General features: G+C 46.2%; 1 protein-coding gene across 2 annotated transcripts in view; it reads left to right on the forward strand.

Annotated features, from left to right (window-relative positions):
* The window catches only part of UNC79 (unc-79 subunit of NALCN channel complex), a 144,480-nt gene that overhangs the window by 106,726 nt on the left and 14,182 nt on the right, over nucleotides 1-23,572 (forward strand). For both annotated transcript variants that reach the window (XR_013228570.1, XM_077323544.1), the window contains exons 42-49: nucleotides 1,483-1,551; nucleotides 2,666-2,776; nucleotides 7,931-8,035; nucleotides 13,958-14,035; nucleotides 17,907-17,996; nucleotides 19,943-20,118; nucleotides 20,845-21,031; nucleotides 22,491-22,688. Coding sequence is in view for 1 of the 2 variants with exons in the window: in XM_077323544.1 (XP_077179659.1) it covers nucleotides 1,483-1,551; nucleotides 2,666-2,776; nucleotides 7,931-8,035; nucleotides 13,958-14,035; nucleotides 17,907-17,996; nucleotides 19,943-20,118; nucleotides 20,845-21,031; nucleotides 22,491-22,688 (1,014 nt within the window). In the remaining variant the exon portion in view is untranslated. The remainder of the gene's footprint in view (nucleotides 1-1,482; nucleotides 1,552-2,665; nucleotides 2,777-7,930; nucleotides 8,036-13,957; nucleotides 14,036-17,906; nucleotides 17,997-19,942; nucleotides 20,119-20,844; nucleotides 21,032-22,490; nucleotides 22,689-23,572) is intronic.

The following is a 23,572-nucleotide window of genomic DNA, read 5'->3' on the forward strand; positions in this document are numbered from 1 at the left end:
AAAGTACTTCCTGTTACTTCCCCGTCCCCTCCCCAGCATAAAACACAGGAACCTCATATCAGGCCATACCACACAAGATGATAATTCTTGGATTCTTAAGGGTTGCTTTGGACTGATCCTGCGTTGAGCAGTGGGTTGGACTAGATGTCCTGTATGGCCCCTTCCAACTCTATGATTCTGTGATTCTGTGATAATTTAATTTTCACAGGCAGATCAGGTAGTAGGTGTGAAAGACCACCACCAGAGACCCTGGAGAGTTGCTGCCAGCCTGAGTAGGCAATTCTGGCCTTGATGCATTGACGGTCTGGTTCAGCAGAAGGCAGAGACATGTCTTTGAATTTATTATTTATACTTATGGAGCTGAGCAGTGGGCTGTATTGTGTGACCGTTTCACCTTTGGCCATCAAGATCTTCCTCATCTAGTCCCTGCTGCTCACGATTCATCTTCAAAAAGGTTTTGACCCACTTTGGGGTGCTGACTCACATTCTGAGAATCCCTGTCCTAGCATAAGTAAAAAACAACAACACAGCAACAAAACCCTGTGGATTCTGAGCTGTTTTCCAACACAAAACCCAAGCATTTAGAGTCGGGTTAAGTGTTTCAAGGAGGCAGCCACGCAAAATGGGAAGGGAGAATTGCTGATATGATATAGAACTCGATCTGGTTGTCCCAATGGGAGCAAATACTGACTTGCAGGGGATGCTTTGGATAAGGAAAATGGTGCAGAAAGGAGGGCTTGTCACTGTCATACCTTGCATATGGAACCCCAAGGGTCCTTTGTACTCATTTCCATTCACTTAAGCAGAGCCAGCCAATTATATTCTGCAGTCTTTAAAACCCCCTTTCTTTGCATCAGGGTCTACAGAATTCCACACATGGAACACATTTTTACCCACTGTTCCCTACCAGCTGCAGACCCCTGGCATGTGCCCCAAAACCTCTCCTTTTCAGGAAATCCCTCAGGAAATGTATGGGATTCGGTCCAGAAGGCAGCAGCTCAAGAGTCAAATCCATGCCAGACCACACCCCGCCCCCCGGCTGGTGCCTTTTATTCAGGGAAGGGCTTATTTAGATTCAAGGTATCTTGATTTTCTAAATGAACATGAGGCCAACTTCTGAGTAATGTACCTCAGAGAATAGCATCCTGATTAGCAGTTAACTTTACCAGAGGTGCACTTTGATAATGAAGTGTGTACATGTGTGCGTGTGTGTGTGTGTGTGTGGGGGGGGGGAGATGGTCTGGGGCCATCATTCCCTCTGCCTTCTTTTTAGAAGAAGAAGAAGAAGAGCTGGTTCTTATATGCAGCATTTCTCAAATGCTGGCAGGGGCTCATGGGAATTGTAGTCCATGGACATCTGGAGGGCCGCAGTTTGACTAACCCTGCTCTACAGCAATCCTAGTCAAACAAAGCAATCCCTGAACCAAAGCAAACAAAGCAATCTCATTAAAGAAAGTTTCTAACCTCATTCCGTATCCTCAGTGTTCTTTAGATTCCGGTTTAAGGATAATGATCTGTCTGCTGAAGATTCCTACCAGCAGTGCTGCCAGGGTAAGTGCCAAAATTATGTATTTGGATCTAATTTTCAGGCTTGTGAAAGTGAAAATTCTGCTGAAGTCATAGAGGCTTTTGATCTTCTTTAAGGGCTGCAGGATTTGGTCGCAAGGACTGGGTAGAGGAGGCTGTGTTTTTAATCATTTGCTCCTAATGTGTTTATTTATTTGTTTTTACATTTATTCCCTGCCCTTCCCTAGAGGTTCAGGGTGGCTTGCAAAACTTTTAAGCACACGACATTAATAAATAGGTTTTAACATGCTAATAAATTCATAGTTAAAATTAAAGCCAAACCTGTCTCTCCCGCCTTCAGGCCACCTCCTCTTTATGGGAGCCAGATGGCCGCACGACTGAGGGGGGCCGTGTAAGTTCTCAGAGAGCTTGTTTGGGGTGGACTTTCAAACAGGGAGGCCAGCATCTCGACTTTAATGCTAGGCCTCAACCGTAGGCCTGGAGGAACAATTTAGTTTTACAGGCCTCACAGATTAAAGGTCCCACAGAGCCTTGATCTTCCATAAGCAGGCCCTGTCCATATGTTTGTGAGCATCTCTTGACAACTTGCAGCTGACCATATGAGCCGATCCTTTTGAAAAGCCATTGTGTGTGAAGCGCTATTGGAAGTTTTATCTGCGTAACGTGGGCCATGTGTGCATATGAGCCACCCCTTCATGCTGCTGCAGCCTGTAAAAGATGATTATGTCTTCACAAACTGGGCACAGGAATCTAAATATTTAGCTCTAATCTGGCAGAATCGGGGAGCTATTTCTACATTTTGGCTCCTGTAAAAGATTGCAATGCTCTTCATTGTTTTGGCCCGTGCTAATCCACTGATAGGAGCTACAGAAGCTGCAGCGCCAGATTCTGTCTCTCTCCCTGGGAATCTGTCAGCAGAAAATGTTCCCGCTTTCCAGGAGTTCACTTAAGGTGCTGGCTGGGGAAGCCCGACGTGTCCGTTCAGCTGTTTGGCTGAATTGGTTTGGACAGCTGCAACCTGCCTTCCTCTTGAGGGGAAAAGGTGGGAGGGGGAGAGGCTTGATTTTAATGAAAGATTTCACAGTCTCGCTGAAGGATGCAAGGCACTGAAGTTAACCCGATCTTTATCAAATTGCAGAGTCTCCTGGAGCCGTTTTCAAAGCTGCTTAGTTTTGTCATCCAGAACGCCGTCTTCACCCTAGCCTACTTGGTAGAACTGTGTGGCTTGTGTCACAGAGCTTTCACAAAGGTAACTGACTCACAGAGAGGGTTTTTTTTCCAGCTGAAAACAATCGTCTATGCCCAATCCCCTGTATTACCACCTTCTGGCCAGACTGAAATTAAAACAAGAAGAGACACAGTAGTGGGAATGTACACTCGAGAAGTATACAAAATACTGTGTACAAAATTGGGGACTCCTATTCAAAATACTCTTGTGGCGCAGAGTGGTAAGGCAGCAGACATGCAGTCTGAAGCTCTGCCCATGAGGCTGGGAGTTCAATCCCAGCAGCCGGTTCAAGGTGGACTCAGCCTTCCATCCTTCCGAGGTCGGCAAAATGAGTACCCAGCTTGCTGGGGGGTAAACAGTAATGACTGGGGAAGGCACTGGCAAACCACTCCGTATTGAGTCTGCCGTGAAAACGCTGGAGGGCGTCACCCCAAGGGTCAGACATGACCCAGTGCTTGCACAGGGGATACCTTTACCTTTACTTTTTATTCAAAACAGATATAATGTATTACCAAACAACAACTGACATACCTTACGTTAACAACCATCATTAACAACCCCAAAAGTTAGATTCAACTGGGTAGCCATTTTGGTCTGATGTAGCATGACAAAAATGGAGTCCAATAGCACCTTTAAGACCAACAGAGATCCACACACTGAAGGAAAATCCTGTGGAGGATATTTTCTTTGTAGGTTTTCTTTTCTTGCCTGGTGGAAATTTTCATGGTGTCACAAACTCTGGCTGCTGCAACAAATGCTCCAAAATAGAAGAGCCCTCTTATAAACAAATGAAGACCAACAGAATTCCTGGATATGTTTACTGTTTCGAAAATCTTCTTCAGGGTCAGTAAGGATTCGCAACTACATCTTGTTGTTTTCATAACAGTCCGGTGGACCACAGCCTTGCATAAGTATGTCTTAAAGCATGCTATCTAGCCCGAATAAGAGTCTTCACAAGAGTACACATTATTTTTTATACCTTTGGAGCGCACAGGCTGAAATTAAGACAAGCTTTGTAACACATGCTTTTAAACAGGTGACAGGTAAACAGACTGCAGGTAAGATAACTGGATGGGGGTGATAAAAATGATGCAAAGGCATAATTTGAACCATCCTATGTAAATTACTGCATACAGTACATTTTCTAAATCATATTTTTCTAGTGGATCCATGGCGTGTGTTATAGATTAAGGGATGCATTCTTAATTCTGGTACATGGAAATTGTCAAAAACTTTTCTGTTCAGTTTGATAGGATGCAGATAACAATGGTACATGGCTAGCTCAGGCTAGCATGATCTGGTCAGACCTTGAAAGCTAAGCAGAGTCGTCCCTGATTAGTACTTGGATGGAAGGCCACCAAGGAAATTTGGGGCTGGTATTCCAAGGTTTGTTGTTGTTAGGTGCAAAGTTGCGTCCGACCCATCGCGACCGCATGGACAATGATCCTCCAGGCCTTCCTGTCCTCTACCATTCCCCAGAGTCCATTTAAGTTAGCACCTACTGCTTCAGTGACTCCATCCAGCTGCCTCATTCTCTGTTGTCCCCTTCTTCTTTTGCCCTCGATCGCTCCCAGCATTAGGCTCTTCTCCAGGGAGTCCTTCCTTCTCATTCCAAGGTGGGCAATGGCAAATCAGCTATGAATGCATCCTCCTTCTCGTGACTTTCTTTTTCTGACCTGCTGTTTCTATGAGGCGCAGGGCGGGTAACAAGAAGTAATAAAATACAATCGTTAATAAGGCTAAAAGCACATATTAATTTAATCAAAATAAACAATTCTACACTTTTTAAGCATATGTCTGTCTGATTAGCTAGAAATTTCTAAGGGGGTTTCATTCTTCAGGTGGATAGATCTTCCCTCTTTTCACAGAGGTTTCCCCAGGGAGGCCAGCCAATATGGTGTTATAGATGCTGTATTCCTGGCCTCAACCATAGGCCTGGTGGAATAGCTTTGGTTTACAGGCCTTGTGGGACTGATTAAGGTCCCAAAGGGCTCTGATCTCAATTGGCAGAGGATTCCACAAGGCAGGGGCCAGGACCAAAAAGGCCCTGGACCTGGTTGAGGCCAGTCCTCTCCCCTTTGGATCCAGGGACCCTGGGCAGATTTTGGTGTTGTTTGGTCCAAAAATGGGGCAGATATAGATTAAATATTGTGTTTGCACTAAGCTGCTTGCAGCTTTGGGGTAGGTGTGAGGGGACAGGCCGAGAGGTAAGCAGGATCAAGGTGGCAAGCCCCGCTTCCGGCTTACATCTTGTCATGAGGGTGCAGGGCAGTCTGGCATCATGTTTGGCCCATGGGTCCTCTAAGAGCATGCCTGAAGCACTCCGAATGCTTCCACTAATTATTTCAGGAATCCTTTCAACAGGCCAGGATTATCATAGGGCTCGGAGACAAGGGGCCTGACCACTTGTAAAGTGTGTGTGTGTGTGGGGGGATAGTTCATAGCGGAGGCAAATTTCAAACCAGAGAGGCCTCTGGGCTTGCTCTCTCAGCCACTGATGCTGCACCTGGTCTCGCTGGCAAGGATCTCAGTTCTTCACCCTTTCTTAGTGTCATGTGCAAAACGCTGATATGCATTTGAGGCCTTCCCTGGTAGCAACAACCTGCTGGTCCACATGTGCCAGTTGAAACAAGCATTAACTGGGTGGCTGTCATCTCCTGTCTTCTCCGTGGACCTTTAGGTTTGCAGTGCAGCATTGTCGGTGGATTGCAGAGTGTTGCTTCCCTGTCTCGCCAGCAAGCCTCGCAGCCTCCCCAGCCTCACACATTTTAGAGGTCAATTTTTCTTTTAAATAGAAGCAGCCAGCTATTTTTATCCAGCCCCCGGGGACAGGAATATCTCATGCTTTTCATATCTCCGCATGACTAGGGTCCCCATGTCAATCTGATCTTTTTTTTAAATCTGTGTTTGTTTCCCTTCAGGGCACCAATCTGATTTTTTCAGTGTCTGTGTCATTCTCAGCTGAAAGCAGCTTTTCTTCCCCATCGATGCCATTGTATTGCAATCTCAGTATCTTGCTTCTCCTTCATTTTGTGTTGATGGCACACGCTGGTGCGTTTGGGGTTTCTTCTCTGTGGAAATGACTTGTTGATTCTCCAGCTCAGAGTCTGACCGACCACAGATGAAGCAGCTGTTACTGCTATACAGTCCTGAACTGGACATTTCATCGTGTTAACACTGATTGTTCACAAGCAGGTGCGTGCATGCAAAGGGCCATCAAGTCACAGCTTTATGGCGACCCTGCAGAGTTTTGGTGACAATGGGAGTTTACCATTGCCTTTCTCTGCATGGTGACCGTTGACTTGCTTGGTGGTCTCCCATCCCAATATTAACAGGGCCACCCTGCTTCGCTTCCATGATCTGAAGAGAGCAGACTATCCTGAGCCATCCACATCAGGACATTCGCAAACACAGATGGCTTTAAAAAGAACTCTTCATTCCTTTTAAAAAATGATTTCAATTTCTCACTTTTGAGGAGGAGATCTTGGAACCATATGGACAGAAGACTCATGAAAATTGGGAGTGTAGGAAAGTCTGAAGACTGAACAGTTGTCAGTGGCATGGGAAGACTAGCTTTTTCAGCCTTTTTGGCTCCTGCTACCATTGATGTTTTTCTGCCTGTCTGATCATAGCGGCCACGTGATCACTAATCCACATCCATCCATTCACGTAAAAGATGGGAGATGGCCATTTGACAATGCCACCCAAAGTAGAGTTACATTGACTTTAATAGACTTTCTGCTTAAGACTGCACCGTTGGAAGCAGAACGGATTGTGTAACGTGCATTTCTTATTTGCCATCAAGTCACAGCTGACTTATGGTGACCCGTAAGGTTTTCAAAGCAAGAGACATTCAGAGGCGATTTGACATTGCCTGGCTCTGTGTTGCAAACTCTGGATTTCCTTGCTGGCCCCTCATCCCAGTTCTGGCCAGGACTGACCCTGCTTAGCTTCCAGGATCTAACACAATCAGGCTACCCTGGGCATTCCAGAGCACATCATGCACAGTGTAAAAATACATTTAATGTTATGCCCTGTAGCTCTAGTTGCAGAATTTGATTTCCTCCCTTCAGTTTTGTTTTATTATTTTTGATCCATTTCTTCCACTTAGACGAACCTTTACAAACCTTTTAATTCATGACATTTTAGATGCTTCCGCCTTGTGTCCTGGGAGAGCTTAAGGCACATGATTTTCCAAAATGCACAGTTGGCATTTTTTTTTGTGAACAAGACAACATGCGTACTTTCAAACTGTGGTATGCACAAAAGTATGGCATTCACCCATGACAAACCTGGTTTTCCATTCAAAGATACGGCAGCCAGAAAATATGCCCATTGTTGTATTCACGCAAAATGGCAGCTGCTTGTATTGGGAGCATCCTGTATTGTGTGCTCTCCTAATCTACAAGCTAGCAGTACCTGAACTGTAACCTTTGAAGAGGAGTTTCATTAATGAGACTTTGATGTTTCCTTTGATGAACAACTTTTGGGATTTATGGAGTGATTTTCTACATTGTTGTGTCTGTACCAATGATAGATCTATAGAGGATGTGTGAAGCCAAACTCTATCCTTGAATATGAGGGAGGAATGTTCTCTCATCTAAGAAAAAACCAGTTGTCTGGCTTATCAATTTGAGCCATAATGGAAGCAAAGATAAATGTGTTTGTGTGGGCTGAAGGGGAAGATCCCTCTCTGTGTTTTGATGTGTTTTCATTTGGACAAAATACTTAGTAGAATGGAGCAGATGTTATTGTCATAGCCCTCTGTAGTAGAACTCATTCCTTTCCCTTGTAGAAAAGAAATCCTGTATCAAATTGGGGAGAGGAGCTCATATGTTAGTGGAGGGGACTAGGTTACCACAAAGAATGGTTCCCCAGAGGGGACAGAAACGTATTTGATCTTTGAGGCAAACATAGATTGCACAGGTTCCCCCCTCCTCTGTCTTTTGCAGGGGTAGGCAAACTGTGGCCCTCCAGATGTCCATGGACTACAATTCCCATGAGCAGGGGGTCATGGGAATAGTAGTCCATGGACATCTAGAGGGCCACAGTTTGCCTACCCCTGATCTTTTGGGTTAACATGCTTGGTCTAATTGTTTTGTTTTCCAGGGTCCAGTATCAACAAAGCTTCTCATGGTCACTGCTAATTTGAATCTACTGTTTGCTTTGTTTTAGGAAAGGGATAAGTTCTATTTATCCCGCAGTGTCATCTTAGAATTATTGCAAGCTCTGAAATTAAAGTCACCTTTGCCAGATACGAACTTGTTGCTGCTGGTCCAAGTACGTGACAGATTCTATTCCTTTTGATCATTTAAAAAGCTTTCTCAGGGAATGTTTTTAGTGCTTTGACTTTCATGTCAAAAATCTCTCCTCAGTTAATCGAGCATCTCAAGAAGGTGTTTTTCATTTAGAACAGGGGACTCTTGCGCTTAGATTTGCACGCGCATAATGCATGCCCTGCCTGTTTATTTTTCCCTGTCTCATATTTTTATTCTGCTTTGTAATTACAATGGAGAACAGCCAGCTTACAAATTAAGTTACTGGGAGTTCGATCCCAGCAGCCAGCTCAGGGATGACTCAGCCTTCCATCCTTCCGAGGTCGGTAAAATGAGTACCCAGCTTGCTGGGGGGTAAACGGTAATGACTGGGGAAGGCACTGGCAAACCACCCCGTATTGAGTCTGCCATGAACACGCTAGAGGGCGTCACCCCAAGGGTCAGACATGACTCGGTGCTTGCACAGGGGATACCTTTACCTTTACCTGTGACAATGAAATAATGCATGGAGCCAAAACTCTCTTCTGCTAGTCAAAGGTCTTTTGCATGGGTTATGTGTAATTTTTGCAGATTCCTCCTTCCCATGGCAGATCTCCCCATGTTGCATTTCACACAATTTCTGAGAGCCACTCCATCTTCTAAGAACCACATTTCAGGGAGGGGGGAACTCTGCCCTGTTTGTAGTTCTACAAGTCTGCATTATCCAGAAGTTTGCTATCTGGACAACTCTGTTAACTGGCATCTGTCATGGGTTTATCTGGGTATGGAAGGCCTGTTAGAAGAGGGAGAAAAGAAAGGAATGCCCACTCTTCTTTAGGATGCATGGAGGAACCAGGCAGCTCAGGGCAATCTGGGTTCAGCATGGTAGGGAATATAGCCTTACCATAACCATCAACTTAAAGGAAAAAGGGACCAAACCTCTGCCTTCTCTTAGTACTATCACAAAATATGGCTAACAATACACTATCAACAAGCGAAGGACAGAAAAGAAATACATTGTGTTGGCAATAACCCAGAAACTGGATATAATTTCTCTGTTAACTTGTGCATTGATTAACAGGTAACCACCACTCTTTTACTGTATAAACAATAAACAATTTTAAACCCCAGTCTAGATCCTTCCTATATCAGCCCAACTACAATGCCTCTATCATTAATTTGCCTGGTGTGGGAAACCAGGCAGAGTTTGCCTGTCAGGTACCCTGTAACTACTTTGCCCTCACAGCAGGGTGTGCATACCTGTCCACTGTGAGACTGAAATGGCTGCCAGCCACTTAAAACCTCCATTTTGCTTCCCTGTGTTTGAAGGGAGGAAATGAAATGGACGGTTTCCACACATGATGCAGGCCAGATTTTGGATTCGATTTCCTGTGCAGAGATTGACCTGGTAACCACGGTTCGTAGAGATCCAATGCCATGGGAGGATCGTTTCCTACTTAAGCCTGAGTTGAGAATTGTGATTTCCCTCTGCTGATTTATGCCTGTCTGGATCCCACAGGTTTCCAGAATGGCCTTACTGCTCAGTCTCCAATTTGCTTTTTCCAGGGAGGGTAATTGAAAGGGCAATGGCTGAGCGGTTCGAGGAATTCTTGGATGAAACTTCCACATTAGATCCAGTCCAGTCTGGTTTCAGAACAGGGTTGAGGATGAAGATTGCAGTTGTGGCACTGGTCAGCAATCTTCGATGGCAACTGGAATGGCATTGGCCAGGTCACCTCCCTGGGGATACAGGATACAGCACTTCAATGGTTTCATGGTTCCTAGGGGGTCATCTACAGATGGCTGTTTTCAGCAGCAGGAGTTCATCTAGTAAGCCACTTGTTTGGGGGTATTTCTCAAGGTACAATCCTCTCAACAATATTATTTAATATCTATCTGCACCCTCATCCGGGTGTGTGGGGTGGGGTACCATCAATACTTGAATGACACCCAGTATCTCCTGCTTGTTGATTGACTGGTGTCTGCTATCCCTGGACTATCCCAGTATCTAGATGCTATGATGAACTGGTTGAGGGAAAACTGGATGAAGCTAAATCCTTCAAGGACTGAGTTCCCATGGCTGGGTTGGCACAGACCTGCTGGCAGCATACGACTCCCGGCTCTTGATTGGGTTCCACTTACATTGCTGGAGTCCGTTAGGAATCTGAAGATGTTTCGCTCCTTTAAGAAATAGGTGTCCACCGTTGCGTGGATTGCTGTTTACCAACTTGAGTGAGGTCACCATTTAGTTGCCTACCTATCTTGTTCCAACCTTGCTGCAGTGATCCATATTATGGTCACCTCTTGCTTAGATTACTGTAATTCACTCTACACAGGGCTACCCCTGAGGCTGCTCTGGAAATTTCAGGTAATTCAGTGTGCAGCTGTCAGACTGTTGGGTGGTGTTACTGGGCATGTGCATATCCATTCTGGTACACGACCTATCTGTATTTATGGATCACGTTCAAAGCGCTGGCACTCACCTTTAAAGCCCTAAATGGTCTGGGTCCATCATACCTGAGGGACCAGCTTTCTCACCATAGTTCCCTTCATACACTATGCTTATCATTACTCAGATTTATTGGTGGTGCCAGGCCCTTGAGAGGTCCACTTGGACAACATTTGGGGTTCAGAGTTGTAGAAAAATATATCTGTACCTGGCCCCATTCTCTGGGTTTTTTTGATCCTCAGAGAGGCCAGGTTAAGAATGAAATATAGGATTATGTAGAGCCTCTTGTGGCGCAGAGTGGTAAGGCAGCAGACATGCAGTCTGAAAGCTCTGCCCATGAGGCTGGGAGTTTGATCCCAGCAGCCGGCTCAAGATTGACTCGGCTTTCCATCCTTCCGAGGTTGGTAAAATGAGTGCCCAGCTTGCTGGGGGGGGGGGGGTAAAACGGTAATGACTGGGGAAGGCACTGGCAAACCACCCCGTATTGAGTCTGCCATGAACACGCTAGAGGGCGTCACCCCAAGGGTCAGACATGACTCAGTGCTTGCACAGGGGATACCTTTACCTTTATAGGATTATGTAAATCACCCGAGCTTTTTGTTTTGCATCTATGAAACCTACTGCCAATCAGTTTCATAGGCTGAGTTCTAATCTTGTGAGAGACAGGGAGAATTCATGTATCTGCTTTCAGCAACAAGGCAGCATAAGATGAACGGCCTTTTTGTGCAGCTTTGCTTCCCTTTGTATGCCAGTGCTGAGAAACTTCAGTGTATACATTTGAGATAATGCTGTGGTTGCTGCATTCCAGGAGATGCTGGCACAGAAGCTCCCTTGGACGGCATCTTATGAACAGGTGGAACCATTGTCAATGGAGTCCAAGCGAGCTCTGTTTAGCAGTAGCGCTCTATAATCTCAGGCAGAGAGGGGCCTTTCCTAAGACTGGTGGTCTGGGATACAATCATCTTTAAACCGCCCGTGGCGCCACGGGCGCCACGGACTATATAATTCAGTAAGGGGGGTAGAGGTGGGATTAGTCCGTGATGAGGAAGGGTCCGGATTGGACCCTTCCTCACGACAGACAATCGGAGGGACCAATCGGCAGGCGCAAAGCGCCTGCCGATTGGCCCCTCCGATTCCCAGCTCCAGGCGCGCGGCTCGCAGTTCCTCCCGGCCTGACGCGGCGAGAGGCGCGAAGTGCCTCTCGCCGCATCAGGCCGCCAACCCAGGGAGCCCCCGATTCCCAGCTCCAGGAACTGTGAGCCGCGCGCAGTTCCTCCCGGCCTGACGCAGCGAAAGGCGCAAAGTGCCTCTCGCCGCGTCAGGGCGCCGCCCGAGGGAGCCCCCGGCAGCCACGTCAGCCCGCAGCCATCAGAAGCTTGCAGCCGCCGACCAGCCCGCCGCCGTGACCAGCCCGCCGCCGCGACCGCCGCCGCGACCAGCCCGCCGCCGACCAGCCCACCGCCGCCCCTGACCACTTCGGTAAGGCCCTAGCGCCCGCTGCATTCCCCTGCAGCGGGCTTGATTACTAGTAGAATCATAGAGTTGGAAGGGGCCACACAGGCCATCTAGTCCAACCCCCTGCTCAACGCAGGGATCATGCCAGGAACTGAACCATCCCGAACTGCAAATGAACCCTAGAACACAGCCCACAATCCTCAGCAACGTGCTGAGTTTTCATACAGATGAGGCAACCTGAAAAGGATTCGCTAAAGACAGAGTGGGAAAACCTCTGGCACAGCAGCCTCCTGCAAATGGCCAGAATCGCTAGGCTCTGGTATTACTGTTCCTCCACACTTGCACTGAGCCCCGGAGGATTCGGGCTGCTGCAGAACTGGGAAGGAAGCCGCACCAGAGACGTCACGTACCCGAGGCACGCACTTTTCAACTCGGCAGCCTGGCAGGAGCTGTTCTCCATTGCAGAAAGACTGGGCTGGCAATCACGAGCACTTAATCGCTTTGAAATGACAAGGAGCTGGAATGGAAGTGACCAGGATGTCCCAAGGCAGGAGGCAGAGCTCTGCAGACTTGCTCCTTGGGTCACGCACTCTTTCATCTGATTGACAGCTTCTTTTTCCTCCGACGTGTCTCGCGCAGCGCTCAGGCATATGTTTCCGTGAGTTGTCGCTTCTCGTAGCAGAGCCGCACGAGTCGGAGAAAATAGGCAGTTGTCAGAAGAGCGGAAAGTAACGTCGATGTTTTGATTTACAGGGGGGCTAGAATTTCCTTAAAAACAACTATTAGTAGATCAGCATTAGGGAGAGAAGTAGAACAAAGAAAAAGAGGTCTGGAGTTGAGGTCTGCGAGTTATAGTTTCATTCATTCCCCATTAATGGGAAGGAGGGGGAGTAGAGTTGCTTCTTAAAGGGAATTTCTGTGTCAAGGGGCTGGATGCCAGTGGGGCAAGCCTATACAAACCAAGAGAGGGCAGACAATTATTATGGACCTTGCCGTGCTTTGGAGGTGACCTGGACCCTCCTCTGGGGTTAGGGTTTCTCAGGAAAAAGAGAACAATCTGAATCCCCCACTCCCAAGACTGACCCCATCTAGTTAATGAATTGACAGTGTTCCCGTGCTGTATATTTGATACTCACATGATCTCCATATTACTCATTGCTATCAGTTCGGGAAGTGACACAAACAGCTAATAGTAACTTTGAATGGTTTGAGTTAAGATGGAAAGCGGAACATGGGAGTCTCCTCCTCAGTGTGCTGTGTGGAGGTCCACTCCTACTTCTGGGTTCAGTCAGATTCACTGTGGAAAAGATCCACAGTCTGAATTATCCTTCCAGTTACCAATCATTTCTGTTGGGTGGGGGGTGGGTTTAATTCTACATTGCTTCTAAAAGCAGTCAGCATGCAATAATGTAAGAGACTGGCAGACTAAGAAAAAAGAAGTAAAATGAACAAGGAGGCACAACATTTTACTCTGTTGTGAGAAATTGCCTTATGTTCGTCTGCCATTTTTGTCCCTCGGGTTGCTCAGGGTAAACTGCATGGTTCTCCCCTCCTCCACTTTGTCCTAACAGCAACTCTGTGAAGTAGGTGAGGCTGAGTAGCCATTGGTCACCTAGCAAACCTCGTGGTAGAGCAGGGATCTGAACCCAGGTTTCACCACTCTGTTGTTCCATCCCTTTCACCACATTGGTTCTCATTGGAAGTGCTGTGACTGTCACATTGGGTCCAGGTTTGCATGTTATGTAACAAGATTTGATTGCAAATCCTCCTCTATTTTAAACCGGAGATGCAGAAATGGGAATTTTTTTTAGTTTGTAAAGAATTTTAAAAAGTATTAATTGTTGGCAGCGGTTAATGATGAACAACACTTTTTGTTTCTCATGCAAGATAACTGTTTGCATCTAGCAAAATTGGTACTCATCTAATCAAGCAGAGATTTGATTTAAGGACATCATCATTTACCAGTGATCGCATCCTACCTCCCCCCTCCCCAACAAAACCAATTTAACCAATTTAAATTAACCAATTAAAAAAAATTCTCAGTTTGTTTGTGCAGATGCTGGAACAAAACTAGCTGAGTCAACCATCTTGCCCAAACAGATGATTGCTTCTGTGCCTGGTGTAAGTATTGAAACAAACACCACTCCTGGTTTGCTCTCCAGTTATCTCTAACAATCCTTATCATCTTAGCGTGGAAATTAAAGGGTTAAGACCAACAAGGCTTCATGCGCTGTAATGCTAAAAGAGTGGAGCAGCAGTAGGGTCAGTCCTAGATCATCCCAAGGAAGGTGCACCCATTTTGTGCTGCCTTGGTCTGTTCTAGACAATCCGTGTCACCTATGGCCAAGGCCATGCCAAGCCCCTGCATTATATTAATGCCTCCTCATTGGATTGTACTATGCAGCTGCTTGATTGGCTGTGCTGGACAACTGACCCTGAGCAGCCATTGGATAACCATTTCCTTAGAAGCTGTGAGCACTTCAATGAACATCTCCCCCAACAACTCCCCAATAGGTCCTATGTTTGCTATACTCCTTTTTTGGGGGGTTAAAGACAAATGTCTTGTGACACCTTATAAACAGTTTTATTGCAGGCTATATTTTGGCTTGGTATCCCATCTAGATTTCCATGGTTGCAAGAGTGATTTTAGCCAATGCCTCCCTTCTGCAGGAGACTTCTGGATTCCCCGTGAGTAATTTCTGTGAGTTCCCTGTTCCCCGGGAGCAGTATTTCAGAGTCTGTTTGGGGCTGTCACTGGAAGGAGGACTTTGAAAATTGCTTCCTCTTTGCACTCATGGAACTCTACGTGGAATCCGACTTTTTTTTTTTTGGTATCAATTGGCTTCTATCAGTGTGATTTGTTTTTATTTCCTTGTGTTAATTGTAGGAGCCACACCTTGTCAGTTGTGGTCAGGTCTAGAAATATGCAAAGTCTAGAATATGCAGGTCTAGAAATTTGCAAAGTAATTGTGTCATGTCAGACATGTTGCATTAACTGGATGCTACAGGAAGCAGAGGAAGACTTCTAGTGATGGGCTATCATGTCCAGCTTCCACCTGATGGAAGCTCTGCATAGAAGCAGCTCCTAAAGAGAGAAGTTAAACCAGCGACATAAAGGCTTATCAAGTGATATGACCATATCTTGTCATGCTGACACATGCACACCCTCCCAAAATGACCAATGATGGGCCTGGAGGGGGTGGGAAAGGGAGGAGTCCCAGGTGGGTGTGTCCACAGCTATGCTTCCCAACCATATGCTGAACAACTGCACCACTTCTGCGGTTTCTTGAAGCCTGAAGAATGTTTCAGGGTTTCTCAATGGTAGACAAGTTGAGAAAAGCTGACCTCAATGGTAGAAAGTTGAGAAAAGCTGACCGGAATGCTCTGCGGGACCCGATGCCTCCTGGCGACTCACTGGCGGCCCTGGTGGAGGACTGGCAGTCCCGCTCCTACAGACTTCCATGTGGAGTCCCACAGGGCGCGGTCCTCTCCTCCACATTATTTAACGTCTTTATGCGCCCTCTGGCCCAGCTGGTGCGGAGTTTTGGACTGGGTTGCCACCAGTATGCTGATGACACCCAGCTCTATCTCCTCATGGACGGCCGCCCGGACTCTCCCCCGGAACCATTTGCCAGATGTTTGGAAGCGGTGACAGAATGGTTCGAGCAGAGTCATCTGAAACTCAACCCCTCCAAGACGGAGATCCTGTGGCTGGGACGCAGGGGGCAGGATCAGGAAGCGCACTTGCCCACCCTGGGAGGGGCGCATCTTACCATCGCGTCCCAGGCCAGGAATTTGGGCGTGATCATTGATGCCTCCCTAACTTTGGAGGCGCAGATCAAAAGAGTAGCAGGCCAGGCATTCTTCCAACTTCGCCAGGCCCGACTACTAGCGCCCTACCTGTCCCCCAAACACCTGGCCACAGTGATCCATGCAACGGTCACCTCCAGAATAGATTTCTGTAACTCGCTCTACGCGGGCCTTCCCTTGTCCTTGATCCGGAAACTTCAGCTAGTGCAGAACGCAGCTGCCAGGGTCCTCACTGGCACACCTTGGAGGGCCCATATCCAGCCAGTGCTGAGGCAGCTGCACTGGTTGCCAATTGCTGCCCGGATCCGGTTCAAGGTTTTGGTTTTAACCTTCAAGGCTTTACGCGAGTTGGGACCCACATACCTGAGGGACCGCTTATCGCCCTATGCCCCCCGTAGAGCTTTACGTTCTGCGGGAGAAAATCTATTGGTCGTCCCCGGCCCTAGGGAAGCACGCCTGGCCTCGACCAGGGCCAGGGCCTTCTCGGTCCTGGCCCCTGCCTGGTGGAATGAGCTCCCGGGAGAGCTGCGGGCCCTGCAGGACCTTCCATCGTTCCGCAGGGCCTGCAAGACGGAGCTCTTCCGCCAGGTTTACGGTTGAGACCAGGCTTAACATCTACGCCCCCCCAGGACCTGAGGATTGGGATTAGACACGAGTACCATCAGTATCCCCTCTCCACTTGCTAGGGGGGGAATGGGTAGTTGATTAGCCGCTCTTGCCAGGTAGTCATTAACTATTGACATGTTAATTGGTTTTAATGTATTTTATGGGGTTTTTATACTGTTGTAACCCGCCACGAGCCGCAAGGGAGTGGCGGGAAATAAATTCAATAATAATAATAATAATAATAATAATAATAATAATAATAATAATAATAATAATAATAATAATAATAATAATAATAATAGATGTTCAAAGCCTACTTGGTCATAGCCAGCAGTTCCATTTTTCAGTTGAGTTTGCCCTTTGAGTCAATCTGGTGCAGTAGAGAATTGGTTGCCTTCAGTGCGGATAATACCAGAGGAGCTGCCATTAATATACTAATCCTGTTGCAGAAAAAATTAGAACCAAGAGTCTTGTGGCCCCCTAAAGCCTAACAAGTAATTAGTCAAACATACATGGTTGTGGCCTGGAGGCCACTTCATAAGCCACAGACTTGAGCCCCATGTAAAAGCTTATTCCAGAATATACCCTTGTTAGATTTTAAGGTGCCAAAACCTGGTGACTTTAGAAGAAATGATGGTGGGGGATTATCCCACTCACAAGGCACTGTTTAGAAGTATGGGAAGAAACAGAGTCAAAATGAAGGACAGGACCCTCTGCCGCCAGACCAAGCCATTGATATTCAAGAGCCTGACAGACAATACCCTTTTTATTGTCCCGTCACTCAGATTTGAAAGAAACAGTGTGCGGAATCCCTTCCTCCAGTCTCATTGGAAGACGAAAGACATTCTGACAGGGCTCTCTATGACCTTATTTTTTTTACTGCCTGTTGTCCTGTCAAGTGAATTGGCAGGCATAGCACTGGAGAAGACAGAAGGTGGTGTAGTTCACCTCCACGTAATTTCATATTAACATAGAGAAATGAGAAAGACTTGGGGCAGGCAGTATAGTTTGAGTAGCTGTCCCTGCCCATGATTTCACCAAATAAAACACAATTTGTTTTGTTTGGATCCAGAACGTCCGATGCAGAGATGGTTGCCTTAGATAGGACAGGGAGCCAGGCCTAAATATTTTGTTGCAGGAACATTCTCATTTCAACTTTCTTTAAAATGATGATTATTAGTGATTACTCATCTCAGGTTTGCAGTCAGAGATATTTTATTATTATTTATTAGTTGGATTGATAGGCCACTGTTATTGGCCCAGCCAGCTCATGGTGGCTAAGACCACATGGCACTGGCTACACCACTGTAATTCGTCTAAGAATTGTAATCTGTCTGTCAGTACAATACAGTTGCATAAGAATGTACCCTGCATTGTCAAGAGTCTATTTTTTCTTCCACAATCTCTGGTATTCTCCATTAGTCAAGAGCAGCTTTTTCACTTTACTAGACATAGACCACTTTCCTGCTAGAGTCCCACATTTTTATGAGATGACCTTTGGGCTGGTGGGCTGTGAAGGAGCTGTGAATCTGATCGTTGGGACCTGAAGAACAATTCTTTCTTCCCTGTGTTTTAGTGTGGGACAGCAGCAATGGAGTGCATGAGGCAATATATTGGGGAAATCCTGGATTTTATTGCTGATATGCACACCTTGACGAAACTAAAGGTGAGTCTAGTGCTCAGGTACACCAACTCTGTACATTGTATGTGACCATGAAATGTATTTGTTCACCACCTCATTGTTCTGGGGAGTGCGTTGCATTTTGTTTGTCTGTCTGTCTATCTACCTAGGATGTTTATATCTCACATTATTTGCTGAGAGGTGAGGCAGATAATAAAGCCATGTCAGGGTGCCTGGACACGAAACAGAAAGTCCATTAATGAAATTGTAAAATGCACAGATTTTTAAAAATAAAATGAAAACACATGAACTTCCTCTTGTTTTCTGCGAGTGGAAGAGGTGGTTGGGTCCCATGGCTTGCTCCTGGTTTTGCAGGGTTCCAAGCAGAGCGTGCCCCAGGGCCCCTTTTGCCCACGCCAGGCTCTCTTCTCGCCCGCCCACCTACATGCTTCCCACCTGCCTGTGCACCCTTTTCCTGCTTATGCATGAAGCTGGGAGTCCTTCCACTGTGGCCAGGAGGAGTGTCACCTATCCTTCTATCCCTGGTCCAGCAGCCAGTGAAGAGAAATAGATCATAGGACTTAGTAGTAACCAAGGGCAAGGGAGTTCTTACCACGACCTCCAGCAACAGAGGGGGTCTGGGTCAGTACTGTGCAGGTGGGCAGCCAATCCTGCCGAGCATGGGCTGTTGACCTCATTGACCCATGTCAAGTCAGCAGCCAAACTTCGCATGGTACTGATCTTTGACTGCTACCACTGGCTATCAGCCAATATGGGTAGGGAGTCCTTCTTACCCTTGGAGGCTGCTTAGCAGCGGCGGCACTATACGATGTTGTACTTCACACGTTTGCTCAGGCTATCTGTGTCATCCTCTGTGGATTCCTGAAAGGCTGTAAAGGAAACCTCTGGATTGTTTCCTTAAAAGGTATTCTGATGTCTTGTCATTGCCTTGCACCCAGATATGGGGCAGACTCACAGCCAGCAATCTCCACTCCCTATCTTGTTGACTTCAGATTTTTTTTATTATCAGAAATGCATTTGAACTACATAGATTGTGGGGAAGTTGGGGGCAGGCAGGGAAAAGAATGGGAAATTGAATTGCAGTTGTTTTAGTCTTTACTCTTTGAATGGCAATCAGTTTGCTCTGTCCAATGCAGTTGAGGAAAGAGAATGGATTTGTCAAGGAGAAAGATTAGAGGTCTTTAAGGACAGTGGAGGATTGATAGGGTTTGTGTCTTCTTGCTATTCAGATAAATGCCGAGCAGTTTAATAAAAACCAGAGGAAACATTCATATGTATTCTTTACTCTGAGAAAATGTGTGCCTGAAGGGAGTGAGGCCAGTATAACTTCAACCAGCCGTAGTCTCAACCATAAACTTTAACTGCTCTGTCATGGCCCAGATCTCAGCTGGCAACTCATTCCACCAAGTTGGGGCTTGGCTGTGGTGGAGACCAGGCAAACATCTTTGGGGTCATCTTCAGGGTTTCTATTTCTTTGCTGTTGTTTTTTCATTGATAATATTGGGTTGCATCCAGTGAAATGTGAGGAAAGTTTTACTCCTGTAATGAGTCTTTCCTGTCTTCCTTCTCCAGGGCCTATTCTGCACACAATAGATAATACAGTTTAATTGTGCTTTGGCACCTGGATTTTCCTGTGCGGAACAGGAAAATCTACTTCTAAAGTGCATTGAAAGTGCATTATCTATTGTGTGGAGAACAGACCCAGGTTCAGATTATTTTGTTCCCCCAAATTCTGCCTGTTCTCCAAGAACAGCGTAAGGCGTGATATGTAGGGGAGGTTACAGTGAAAATGGGGGGGGGGGGATTGCCTGCACAACAACCACTGGATACAACTGATTGTGAACCCCTTTGGGTCAAATAATAATTACAATCTTCAAAATTGTTGTTGAAATTGGAGAACGTTCCAGTGCGGTTGCATTTAAAATGCCTTTCATGTCCATATGGGCTCCTTCAATGCCTTTGCCCTCTAGAGTCACATGAAGACGTGTTCCCAACCACTCCATGAAGACACTTTCGGTGGGCATCTCAAAGTTGGCTTGGCTCAAATTGCTGCAATGGAAATCTCGCGGGGCAACCACAGGGACAACAAGGCTGTCGTTCGCTACCTGCCTTGGCTGTATCACCCTCCATCTGCAATGCAACAGGGGTAAGACATAGTTGTTCATAAATATCGTTAGAAGAGTGACACTTTCCATAGATCGCCAAATAATGTGGATATGATGGAGAGGAGGAGAAGTTGGGAAATAGTAGCAGTGATGTCACGCAAAGCAGAAGGAAGGGCACCAGGGTCACCAGCGGACTTGGTATGGAAGGAAGTGGCTGGAACCCCTGCCTGCAGCAGCACTGCCTGGTTGGCGCCGGCGGGCTTCTCCAGGCACTGTGCTCACTTCTCCCTGCTGCTGCTGCCTGGCTCAGTAGGTGAGGATCAGGGCCTCTGGCTCCAGGGCTATTACATTGGCCTCCGTGTGTGATTCTTCTTTAAGCTGGAGATTTTTGAGAGAAAGTTGAAAGATGTGGGAATGAAATGTTTCTGCTCATTATTTATGTTTTTGTCCTTCTTTCATGTCTGGTAAACGCATTTCCCTGACACTTCAAATGCTATGTGACCACAAGTTGACAGAAGGGCAAAATAAAAATGGGCATAAAACCTATGATAAGTGATGCCACATGCAAACCTCAAAAATTATTGCCTGCTTTCAGACTGAAGATCATTTATGGGACATATCACGGTCCAGCGGTTATGCTGCTTTTAAGATTCCACAGAATCTCCCCCCCCCCACGTTAAACTGTAACAGCCATGTTTGGGTGGGTCTTTTGAAAGAGTCAGAAATTAACACACAGCATACTTTCTGTTATTATTCTTGTCCAACAGGCCCAAAGAATTCATTGAATGTGTAACTCATATCCGCTTGCTCTCATGGCTTCTTTTGGGATCGTTGACGCATAATGTTGTCTGTCCAAATTCCCCTTTGGTTTGTATGCCCATTCCACTGGACGCTGGTTCTCATGTCGCTGACCACCTAATTGTAATCCTGATTGGGTTTCCAGAGCAGTCCAAGGTATGAGAATTATTGATTGTGAATAAATGACATTCAGAGTAATGCATTGTATAGGCTTACAGGTTAACTTGCATGGCGCTGTGGTCTGACTCACCCCTAGGTTCCAAATTAAGTTCCCTAAGATTACCACAGCTCTGAGTTGTTTTATGTAAGACACAGTTTTACATATTCAAATGTACAGATAATATATTTGAATATATGGATTTATTTCTGTCCTTTCATAGCTATAGCTTGAAGAATATTTTATTACATTTAATTAAAAAGCAGAAACCCCTAAAGAAAGAGGATTCCATAAATATTTGGAACATACCTTCAAAAGAACGGTTGTCCTGTGTGAGTGATTCTAAGAGCAGCCGGTAGTTGGGAAGTGGTGGTGGTGACTCAAGCCATTCCTGGCATCCGTAGCTGCCTCCGAGATTTTTCTAGCAGGCTAGGGGAAGCACTCAGTAGCTTTTGGACATCTGACCAGTCAATGAGGCCAGGGTGGTCTTCATTTCCCTACAGCGCAATCCTAAAATGACTATCCTGAGAGAAAGTCCCACTAAATCAACTTGAATTAAAATTCTGAGCAGAGTGGCTTTAGAGGCTGAACTTTTCCCCCAACCATCACTTGCTTAATTATTCTAGGTTTGGTACAGTTGGTACCAACAACGGCAAGAAGCAGGTTTCAAATAAGATCTAGAAATGTCACCTCAAATGCTGGGTGTAGCCTTTGAAGTCTCTGGTTAGTACAAAAAAATGAGGCACCTTTGGCTCCTCCCACTTGTACAGTCCGCAGTCCTGTTAGCTGTATTGCCCCTCCCTCATTAGCTGTATTGTACCCATGTATCAATTCTAACAATTCCTAACTTGACCTAGCTGTGATGCCACAGCTCTCTCCCAGTCAGAAGATCCAGTCAGGGGACTGATGCATTAGGATGTCCACCAGAAATGATCCGACTACAAACTGATAAAGAATTTCTGATTCTATAAGCCTCTCTGAAACAAACACATAGCATCTCCCATGGCTACCTTGCCCACACAGATTACACACAGTTGTACACAGTATTTTCAGGCAGCTTTATAGATTTCTGCGTGAACTTCTCAGACCCCAAGCTCCTGTAGTGGCCAAAGCTGCAGCAGTCTGTTGATCAAAGTTGTGCCTTCCCACCCTCCAAAGAACTGTGATTTCTCAGAGACATCAAGTTCTCTATCCCTTTTGTTTAATGTCAGCCTTTGAATGTAAACTAGACATTACAATGTGAATCTGTTGACATATCATTCACTGTATGCTGACAGGAAAGAAAATCTGGGGGGATTCTTGACAGAATGGCATTTGATTAGTATTACTTTGGACAGGTGCGCGTGTAGTAGAATGAGGAATTTCTGCACCGTAATGTTTCTGAAGGCGAATGTATGCAGCCCATCATGGCAGTGCTCGAAAGGAGCTCCTTTTCTCTTCTTATTTCTCTTCTGCCAGACGTCCGTCTTGCACATGTGCTCCCTCTTCCATGCCTTTATATTTGCCCAGCTGTGGACTGTATATTGCGAACAAGCCGCGGTGGCCCCGACCGTCCAAAATCAGAATGAATTTAGCTTCACGGCGATCCTTACAGCCCTGGAATTTTGGAGCCGAGTGACGCCAAGCATTCTCCAGCTGATGGCACATAACAAGGTGGTGAGTCAGATGGAGTGATCAGACCCAGCAGTTGTTTTAGCTGAGCAAAAAGCAAGGGGGTTATAGTTTAAAGATGAAGAGGGCATTAGGGACTTCATCCAGGCAATCTGAAGTCAATATCAAGGTGTCCAAAATAAAAAAAAATCAATGTTGACCCTCTTCCCCTCCAGTCAGTCCTCCATGGCCAAGCTTCTGTGCTTATGTTGCCAGTAGTCTAGTGAGCAAAACTGGGACCCTGATTGGGGGGGGGGGGGTAGAGAACATAATTAAGCCACTGAGAGCAAATGGTTCTTGCAGAAAGACCCAATACCACACCACCTTTAGCAACTCTCTAGGCTAAAAAGGTGTGTGGCATGTGGCAGATTAGTGACATATGAGTCCCTCTGGAAGAGGACTGCATGCATTTATTTGATTCATTCCTGTATTGCCTTTTTCTCAAGACATCCAAGGCGGCGTACAGCTTAATGTTTTAGAAGGCAAAACGGTGAAGAGTTAAATGCAGATGTTTCAGGCACTTGGATGTTTTCTCAGGAGCTGATCCTTTGAGCTCTCTGCTGTGTGTACCTTGCCCTCCCCTCAGGGCTCACAGTTCTTGACGCAGCTACAGGAAAGGTCATGAAGCTGCTCAAAGATGAGCAACAGTGAAGAAATCTGGCTTCCCTCTTCAAAACAGCACCAGAGATGCAGTTCTTAGATCTGCTGAAGGGGGGAATATTCTCCTTCCACCCCATCTTCCCCATCTGCTGTGATTTTCCACAGGCCTCCATTAGGATATCTATGCTACCCCATAAAACTTTTTAATATGGCTGCATTTCTTCTGCCAGTTAGAGGGGTTCCTCATTGAAACAGGCTTCCTCGGGAGGTGGTGGGTTCTCCTTCTTTGG

This window comes from Paroedura picta, chromosome 2, assembly GCF_049243985.1.
Source record: "Paroedura picta isolate Pp20150507F chromosome 2, Ppicta_v3.0, whole genome shotgun sequence".
NCBI classification, from domain to species: domain Eukaryota; kingdom Metazoa; phylum Chordata; class Lepidosauria; order Squamata; family Gekkonidae; genus Paroedura; species Paroedura picta.